This window comes from Bombina bombina, chromosome 4 (assembly GCF_027579735.1).
Source record: "Bombina bombina isolate aBomBom1 chromosome 4, aBomBom1.pri, whole genome shotgun sequence".
NCBI classification, from domain to species: domain Eukaryota; kingdom Metazoa; phylum Chordata; class Amphibia; order Anura; family Bombinatoridae; genus Bombina; species Bombina bombina.
Genome location: NC_069502.1, coordinates 47128158 through 47138707, shown reverse-complemented (window position 1 = coordinate 47138707; position 10550 = coordinate 47128158). Strand labels below are relative to the sequence as shown.

The window sequence follows — 10550 nt, the reverse complement described above, 5'->3', positions numbered from 1 at the left end:
GGGGTAAATTTATTATTGGCTGAAATGGGCCAATTAACCCTGTTTCCGCGCGAGCCTTTAGGCTTGCCGGAAACAGGAGTTAAGAAGAAGCAGCAGTCTATAGACCGCTGCTCCTTAACTCATACGCCACCTCTGAAGCTGCATACAGCAATCCGCCTGAAACTATACGATCGGGCTGATTGATACCCCTGCTAGCGTCTGATTGGCCGCAAATTTGCAGGGGCGGTATTGCACAAGCAGTTCACTAGAACTGCTTGTGCAATGGTGAATACGGACAGCGTATGCTGTCCGCATTCAGCGATGTCCACCAGACTTTAAGAAATTGACCCCTAAGTGTTTGTTATCTAAATAAAACTCTAAAACCATGGTTTTATTAATCAGCATGACTTTAATTCTAATTTTGAAGAAAGACAAACATATCAATGTTATTACAAAAACATTCTCATCTGAGAGTATTACCAATAATTATAATATGGAACTATGATGTCTGTTTTTATTGATTAATATTGATATGATGACATCACTTTTGAACTCATTTGGTGTAAAAAATATTTAACTATTTAATTTCCAACTCTGAGATGACGTCTTCCTTGCTTATTTTTTTCCATAGTTCAGGAATCTTCCCTAAGCCTACAAACTTCATTTTATGCTGATTTTCCAGGTCTGACTGGAAGCGACAAACAACCCATTTCCAGTATTTTTGTGATGAGCTGTCAGGTGTAATTGACCAGTTAGAATAAGGAGGTCCAGCTGTTCTGTAATTTTTGTCGAGGACGGTAACATTTGAATCATGACTTATACAAAATGAGCCATTACCGGCTACAAGACTGGTGCAGATATCAGTCACAAACTGATCTGTGTTCTTATAGTAACGGCCTGTTAGTCCATTAGGACGATGAAACTGGACACTGTGGTCTCCATCATGTTCGGACAATGTGTTAGTGCAGATGGCATTGCAGAAAGGACACTGATGCCAGCAGCCAGCCAGCTGATCTAGCAGAATTTCATGTGGCTTAGATCTGAATTTAGTCATGTCATTAACAGAAAAGTCTTTATTAAGTTGTTGCGCTACTATTTCCAGTGCCTTTGACATGGCTTCTTTTAGAAAGTCAATGTCATCTATACCTTGATGATCTACACTTTTGAAGTCGCTACGTAAAATGTTTATGTTGTCTCCCAGTTCTGAGCAGAACGTATCCAACCATAAGCTCACGGTACTCTTTACCTTTTCTATCTTTTTCATTGAATTCTCTATAGCTGTTAGAATCAGAGTTTTGTAATGGTCCATGCTAGTGTTTAAAAATGTTGACAGCCTTGAACAACTTTCGTCAAGTAAGTAGTCTTCAATACACTGCTGAATGAAGTTTTTAAAAGAGGATTTGGGGTAGTGAATATACTCATAATATGCCGGGAAATCTTCCTTTTCAGCCAGTGACTTCAATATATAGTTCTCTAGGTTTGATCTGTTTCCACTGAAGGCTGGGTAGTTGCACCTCATCTCCCTCGCTATGTCTATTGCAGCCTTTTCATACACTGCTTGTTGGATGGCCTCTTTAAGTTTTGCGCATAACAAGTCAGCAAATGAAGCAATCTTTTTTTTCCCTTCACAAGAGCATTTAAAGCTCTGAAAGAAATAGTCTCTCTTATTTTCAAGATGAATATGAGGTTTGTTTGTTTCTTGGAAATCTTTAGACATCTGCTGAAAACTCCTTACTGCTTTACGGCAAAGATACACTGACACAAGCATTGTGTATTCATTTTTAAATTTAAAGCCATGCATCAAATCTTTCAGCTCTATTTTTATTTTATGTAGTATTTCATAAAAATAATCTTTCTGATAGTCGATTTTCTTTTGTTTTTTTCCCTCAATATATTCATCTATAAGTTTCTCTAAAGCACATGTTATCAGTTTGACTTTTTCTTTATCAGCATTTGATAGTTTTGTTATGAAATACCATTTTACGTTTGGAGAAATAAAATTGATAAATACTTCAGGAAAAAAAAACCATTTGGATGAATCCTTAATTATAGTCAACACATCAAATTCCTTTCCAAAGTTCTCAAGTAGAGCAATTTCTACATCCAAATCTATATTTGGTGGAACAATAGATGGGGATCTTTTCTTAACCTCTGCAATCCATGAATTCCACAATGTATTAAAATTTTGCCTCAGTTCATCTTCACTTAATTCTTTTCCCTTCAACTTTAGTGCCAGCTCTTTGCTTCTTTGAAACAGTTCACCTTCATAATGTCCTTCCATTTCATCTATCTTTCTTCTGCTGTCATTTGATATAATTAATTGATTTAATTTTTTCCTTGTCTGTTCTATAAGATCTTGTTTCACAGTAGACAGTCTATTTTGTGTATTTGCTTTCCACTGTATTAGTATTGCTTCATCACTTTTATCACTGAAAAACATCTCTAGATCTTCCATTACTTTGTCATTTGGTTCTTGGAGTTGTCTGTGAAGATAAGGTATTTCAACTGTTTTAATTTCACCTTTTCTGATTTGGACATCCATCCTGTTCTGTAGGATTAGCATGTGTTCTCTCAGTTCCCATGTCCACTGTCCATATTTAATTTCCAGTTTGTTATAAACTGCTATCTCAAGAGAATTCTTGAAACTGAAAACAAAATTCTCAGTTAACAAAGCCTTCCATAGATCACAAACCCGGTTTTTGAAATCTGACACTTTTAATATGTTGTTTGGAGACTCTTTTTTTCCGGTGTCAAGTATGATGTTCTTGAGAAATTGCACATTTCGGCTATAGCTTGGGTTAGGAGGAGCCATAGGGGGGTCACCTTCCCAGAGGTGGGCAAAATAATGAAGATGGGTGTTTACATCAAATTTGATGACCTCATTAAAGCATTTTATTTCAGAGTGTTCTTGCTGAGCTGCGGTCAATGTCATTTCATCAAGTTTTTCCTGAAGTCGTCTCCGTCCCTCCATGGTTTTTTCTTTTGCTGTGAGTTCACCTACATTTTGATGGACAAACAGGCAGCTTGGTCTGAGATTTACTTGCTTCATCCTCAGGAATGCTTGGACAGCTATCTGTAGAATATCTTGCATTTCAGAAGGATTTTCCCCAAAAATATTGATTAGCGTCAGATTCCCCAGACCAATGACAAATGTAGCAAGTTCATTATCGTGACTCATTGTATCTTTGTTGCACAATTCAGGGGCCCTTAAACCTTCAGTATCAATAACAAGTACATAGTCAAAATTCAGCTCTTTCCTTAGGTGTTCATCAACCTTAACAAGCTGCATAAAAGCTCCTCGGGTGCATCTTCCGGCACTTACTGCAAACTGTAGCCCAAACATAGCATTGAGTAATGTTGATTTTCCAGAGCTTTGTATGCCAAGTACAGAAAGGACAAACAGTTTTAGATCTCCTAACATTGCAATCAATTTATCTAAAACTGCTCGTATCCATCTCAATGGCACATGTGCTGCATCACCGTCCATCAGCTCAATGGGATATCCAGAAACCATAAGTGTGGCAGCAATTTCAGGTAAGGAGAATGAACATTTCTCTGATGTTGGAAAGGTTTCTTGCGCTTCATAGATCTGCCCTAATTCTCTCAGAATGTGTTCAAGGCCAAATGTTGAGTCATTTATCTGTTTTGATATTTCTTCTAATCTTCTTTGTTGTGTTTCTATAAATTCATTGCTGTTTTTCTTTTCTTTTTCAACAGAAAGTTTTGACCACAATTCATGGTACTCCTCATACAACACGGAAAGTTTTTCTGATGATAATTTATCTAAACACATTTTAAACCAATGAAGAAAGTACATTATTAATGATTGTGAGTTTGAGTGTAGGATTTCCAGGAAAGATCTCATAAAGTCATTGAGTGGAAATGCTCTTTGTAATTGTTTTTGCCTTAAATTATTTTTTTCTGCCTCAATGTTATCCCGGTATTGCTCAATGCTCAGATTTGTTTTTCCCTTAAGCCGAGTAAGCTCCTTATCATTTTTGCACCACGTATGCCAAAGATAACCTTGTAAAGGAAGGAATTTTTCCTTCATGGCTGATAACTTTTTTTTTTGTAACAAGCTGAGTATAACATTGGTCATTGTCCTGCCTTCATTACACAGGGTTTGATCTTCATCAATAATGAACTCATAGTTCCTAGCAATATTTGCGCAGCTGTCAAGTGAGGTTGTGACCTTTGATATAGACACAATTTTTTTAATTGCACATGTAAGCTCATTAATTAATTCTGCTTCATTTCTGTTTTTAATCCCAATTTTCACATTTAAACCGCTCTTTTGTTGAGTTCGCTCTTTGTCTGTAAGTAAACATATTAAAGGTTTAGAAGAATTATAAAAATGTTCTAAGACTTGTTTGCATTTCTCATCATTTATTTCAGAACTTGTTACAAATATCACATTGACTGAGGAAATTTCTTGTAGAAAATAAAGTTGTTTCTCATGTTCTCGTGCATCACCGTGGAGATTAGTGAATGCAATGCAGTCATCAAACAGGTCATCTTCTGTACCTCCCGGGCAATACCAAGCAACTTCTACAACACCTTTCATCAGCAATGAGTTTTTAGTACTTCCTATGCAATGACGATGGAAAAATGTGTCATGTTTTTTCTTACTCATCAAGGAATTAATAATCTGAGATTTAGAAGTCAGTGATGTACCAAGTCGAATGAAAGAAACCACTGGTGTATCCGTTTCAATAATAGGTTTTGCAGCGTTGACTGTACTTTTACCCTTCCATGTTTTCTTAAGGTTTCTAAATAACCATAGAGGAAATTCGATATCCTTGGCATCGGTGTTGGGTATCAGAAGTGGAAGGGCAAACTGGCAAACTGAGAGCTTTGTGTAAATATATTGCCTGGTAAAATCATCAGCACAATGAAAAATAGCCATCTGGACATCCATTGGGTGGATAACTTTGTTGGTTTCTGGAGTTACTACATCACCTTCGTCATCAGATTCATTGAAAAAACTATTAAAAGTTTTTGATGATTTATTCTCAGCATTTATTATCCTGGTTCCTGATGCTGAATCATTTTCTGGCTTGCACTGGAGATATCTCGCACGGTAATCTAACATGAGTAACCTTTGCAAAAATTGAAAAGGAAGCTGTTCTGTTGATATGGTTTCATCTTCATTAAGAGAATACTTAGAAATTACATGAAAATCTGCAATCTTCATTTTTTGTGGATAATATTCTATAAGGTCTAACTCTTTCAGTAGATTCAGAACATTTTGATTACTTTCTGTTTTCAAATGCTTTTTAAAGATGTCTTCTGTAGCATTAGAAATAGTCTTGTGATCTTGGAAATATTGATGTGTTTTTAGATCTTTATTCTTGCGGTTTCTCTGGTGATATATTAAAGTTTTGAGATCTTCTTCCAAATGTTCCCATTGAGAATTGTCAGTATAATGGTTAAGCATACAGTCAACATCACATGAGAATAATCCTGCCAGGTGTTGTTTCATAAAACTAATACAGTCTTGTTTTTGCTTTAACGATATTTTGGTCTGTCCACAGACCGATTCCAAGCCAGTCAGCAGTACAAAGGCTTGAGCTTTGTGAACACATTGTTCTCTCAAGTTTGAATACTCTTTATAAGATTCTTGCATTTTAGAATTCATTAGCCGAATATCTTCTGATCTTAAAAGACTTTGAAACTCATGTGTTTCTACACAAAATCCAAATCTGTTTGCAATACAAAGAAACAGCAGCTCTGTCTCAATCTGATTGAGGTGTCTCATGGTCTGCAGAAAAGACTGCAATGACAGATTAATAGTATTTGTAGCGTTACGCATTACTTGCTGTATTTCTTCTTCTGATGCCGTTTCTTCATTTACATATTCTATTTCTTCCTTTGCTATTTGAAATGTATCAATCAGTTCATAAAACTCATAAATCTGTCTGTGTTCTCCGTCACTTGGTTTTTTTTCAGGCATTTTCCCCTCAGGTGGGGATTGATTTAATGGTGATAACATTCTGGCAGTACCTTCTACCTAATATAATAACTTAAATAGGTTTTCAAGTGTTTGCTTTTTTAGAGATGTAGCACCTTATGTTTAGTGCTAAGCATTGTAATGCCTCGATATATTAGCATTTGTCCAGATCAAGGTTTTCTAAGCCTGTGGCATCTCTTCTTGCTGCCCCCAGATATTGCTGAAAGACAGAAAAACATTTTAAAACATTAAAAAATATTAAATAAAAAAATAGGGGTTAGTGCATGATTAAGCATTTGGTTTCACAATCCATTTTCAACCATTTCTTTTAACAAATATAGTAATGTTACCGGGTAAATAAATAATATTTCAAACTGAAATATTTTCCTTTGTGGGAAGAGAAATGGGGAAGAGCTAAGTAGCCTAAATACTTAAATGATATTTGTGAAGCAGGGAGGGCGTAGACTACATTTGTATGATATTAAATGTCTGTACCCATCTTCGTTTAATACTAAATTCCAGGGCATTTCGCTATATCTGTCTATCGAAATATACAGGAAATGCTTTATAACGGTATACATATATATGAATGATAAATCTGTATGGCACACACACACACACACACACACACACATATATATATATATATATATATATACACACACGCACACACACTATCTAAATGTGCATGTCTTGTCTAGGGATGGACGAATGTGTAAATTTCCGAATTCGAACGTTAAAACGAATGTTATTACCGAAATTCGAATTACAAATTTGAATGTTGATATGAACAAATTTTCTTAAAAATTCTATAATCAAATGCTATTTACAGTTTTCGAATGTCACTTTGGAATTCAAATGTTTATAATTAGATTGAATGTCCACATTCGAAATTTTGAATTTAACGTTCGATTTAGCAAATACTATTCAGAAGTTCAATAGTTCATGTGGTAGGGAATTTAGCAAATTAATACATAATAGATACAAATATGTAATTTGAATGTTTCTATTTCGATCTAATATTGCATAATTAGAATATTACATTTAAAGAAAGCATTAGAAATACTATTACAAATATATAAATTCAACAAACATTCGAAAATCGAATGCTATGTAAACATTCGAAAATCAAATGTTATGTAAACATTCGAAAATCAAATGTTATGTAAACATTCGAAAATCAAATGTTATGTAAACATTCGAAAATCAAATTTTATGTAAACATTCGAAAATCAAATTTTATGTAAACATTCGAAAATCAAATGTTATGTAAACATTCGAAAATCAATTCAAACAAATGTGTTAAAATTGATTTCATTTTTCGAATGTTGCGATACATTTGTCCGTCCATAGTCATGTCTGTATCAGTGGTATAACTGGTTATGTGATAATCTTTCCAAGCACAGTCTTTGTAGTGTCTAGAGACTGGTCTGTATACCTGTCTATATATTGATGCTAAATAACTTATGTATACCAGTTTATATCTGCATGATTAAGGTGAAGAGCGTATGTCTATGCATGCTTAAGGTGGTGTGTGTATATCAGCCTATAAATATATTGCTTAAGCCTTAAGGTGGTGTGTGTATATCAGCCTATAAATGCATGCTTAAGGTGGTGTGTGTATATCAGCCTATAAATATATTGCTTAAGGTGGTGTGTGTATATCAGCCTATAAATGCATGCTTAAGGTGGTGTGTGTATAGCAGCCTATAAATATATTGCTTAAGGTGGTGTGTGTATATCAGCCTATAAATGCATGCTTAAGGTGGTGTGTGTATATCAGCCTATAAATATATTGCTTAAGGTGGTGTGTGTATATCAGCCTATAAATACATGCTTAAGGTGGTGTGTGTATATCAGCCTATAAATATATTGCTTAAGGTGGTGTGTGTATATCAGCCTATAAATGCATGCTTAAGGTGGTGTGTGTATATCAGCCTATAAATATATTGCTTAAGGTGGTGTGTGTATATCAGCCTATAAATATATTGCTTAAGGTGGTATGTGTAAATCAGCCTATAAATGCATGCTTAAGGTGGTGTGTGTATATCAGCCTATAAATACATGCTTAAGGTGGTGTGTGTATATCAGCCTATAAATGCATGCTTAAGGTGGTGTGTGTATATCAGCCTATAAATATATTGCTTAAGGTGGTGTGTGTATATCAGCCTATAAATGCATGCTTAAGGTGGTGTGTGTATATCAGCCTATAAATACATGCTTAAGGTGGTGTGTGTATATCAGCCTATAAATGCATGCTTAAGGTGGTGTGTGTATATCAGCCTATAAATATATTGCTTAAGGTGGTGTGTGTATATCAGCCTATAAATATATTGCTTAAGGTGGTATGTGTATATCAGCCTATAAATGCATGCTTAAGGTGGTGTGTGTATATCAGCCTATAAATACATGCTTAAGGTGGTGTGTGTATATCAGCCTATAAATGCATGCTTAAGGTGGTGTGTGTATATCAGCCTATAAATATATTGCTTAAGGTGGTGTGTGTATATCAGCCTATAAATGCATGCTTAAGGTGGTGTGTGTATATCAGCCTATAAATGCATGCTTAAGGTGGTATGTGTATATCAGCCTATAAATGCATGCTTAAGGTGGTGTGTGTATATCAGCCTATAAATGCATGCTTAAGGTGGTATGTGTATATCAGCCTATAAATGCATGCTTAAGGTGGTGTGTGTATAGCAGCCTATAAATGCATGCTTAAGGTGGTGTGTGTTTATCAGCCTATAAATGCATGCTTAAGGTGGTATGTGTATATCAGCCTATAAATGCATGCTTAAGGTGGTGTGTGTATAGCAGCCTATAAATACATGCTTAAGGTGGTGTGTGTATACCAGCCTATAAATAAATGCTTAAGGTGGTGTGTGTATAGCAGCCTATAAATACATGCTTAAGGTGGTGTGTGTATATCAGCCTATAAATATATTGCTTAAGGTGGTGTGTGTATATCAGCCTATAAATGCATGCTTAAGGTGGTGTGTGTATATCAGCCTATAAATGCATGCTTAAGGTGGTGTGTGTATAGCAGCCTATAAATACATGCTTAAGGTGGTGTGTGTATATCAGCCTATAAATACATGCTTAAGGTGGTGTGTGTATATCAGCCTATAAATGCATGCTTAAGGTGGTGTGTGTATATCAGCCTATAAATGCATGCTTAAGGTGGTGTGTGTATAGCAGCCTATAAATACATGCTTAAGGTGGTGTGTGTATATCAGCCTATAAATATATTGCTTAAGGTGGTGTGTGTATATCAGCCTATAAATGCATGCTTAAGGTGGTGTGTGTATAGCAGCCTATAAATGCATGCTTAAGGTGGTGTGTGTATAGCAGCCTATAAATGCATGCTTAAGGTGGTGTGTGTATATCAGCCTATAAATGCATGCTTAAGGTGGTGTGTGTATAGCAACCTATAAATGCATGCTTAAGGTGGTGTGTGTATAGCAGCCTATAAATGCATGCTTACGGTGGTGTGTGTATATCAGCCTATAAATGCATGCTTAAGGTGGTGTGTGTATATCAGCCTATAAATGCATGCTTAAGGTGGTGTGTGTATATCAGCATATAAATGCATGCTTAAGGTGGTGTGTGTATATCAGCCTATAAATGCATGCTTAAGGTGGTGTGTGTATAGCAGCCTATAAATGCATGCTTAAGGTGGTGTGTGTATAGCAGCCTATAAATGCATGCTTAAGGTGGTGTGTGTATATCAGCCTATAAATGCATGCTTAAGGTGGTGTGTGTATATCAGCCTATAAATGCATGCTTAAGGTGGTGTGTGTATATCAGCCTATAAATGCATGCTTAAGGTGGTGTGTGTATATCAGCCTATAAATGCATGCTTAAGGTGGTGTGTGTATAGCAGCCTATAAATGCATGCTTAAGGTGGTGTGTGTATAGCAGCCTATAAATGCATGCTTAAGGTGGTGTGTGTATATCAGCCTATAAATACATGCTTAAGGTGGTGTGTGTATAGCAGCCTATAAATACATACTTAAGGTGGTGTGTGTATATCAGCCTATAAATACATGCTTAAGGTGGTGTGTGTATATCAGCCTATAAATGCATGCTTAAGGTGGTGTGTGTATATCAGCCTATAAATACATGCTTAAGGTGGTGTGTGTATATCAGCCTATAAATGCATGCTTAAGGTGGTATGTGTATATCAGCCTATAAATGCATGCTTAAGGTGGTGTGTGTATATCAGCCTATAAATGCATGCTTAAGGTGGTGTGTGTATAGCAGCCTATAAATACATACTTAAGGTGGTGTGTGTATATCAGCCTATAAATACATGCTTAAGGTGGTGTGTGTATATCAGCCTATAAATGCATGCTTAAGGTGGTGTGTGTATATCAGCCTATAAATGCATGCTTAAGGTGGTGTGTGTATATCAGCCTATAAATGCATGCTTAAGGTGGTGTGTGTATAGCAGCCTATAAATACATGCTTAAGGTGGTGTGTGTATAGCAGCCTATAAATACATGCTTAAGGTGGTGTGTGTATAGCAGCCTATAAATGCATGCTTAAAGTGGTATGTGTATATCAGCCTATAAATGCATGCTTAAGGTGGTATGTGTATACCAGCCTATAAATGCATGCT

The 10550-nt window shown here is 35.8% G+C and overlaps 1 protein-coding gene across 3 annotated transcripts in view; it reads right to left on the bottom strand.

Annotated features, from left to right (window-relative positions):
- Positions 1-368: 368 nt before the first annotated feature.
- LOC128655887 (interferon-induced very large GTPase 1) overlaps positions 369-10550 on the bottom strand; it is a 96803-nt gene continuing 86621 nt past the window's right edge. For all 3 annotated transcript variants that reach the window (XM_053709477.1, XM_053709478.1, XM_053709476.1), the window contains one exon: positions 369-6149. In XM_053709477.1, the coding sequence (XP_053565452.1) occupies positions 557-5971 (5415 nt within the window). In that variant the 5' untranslated portion in view covers positions 5972-6149 and the 3' untranslated portion in view covers positions 369-556. The remainder of the gene's footprint in view (positions 6150-10550) is intronic.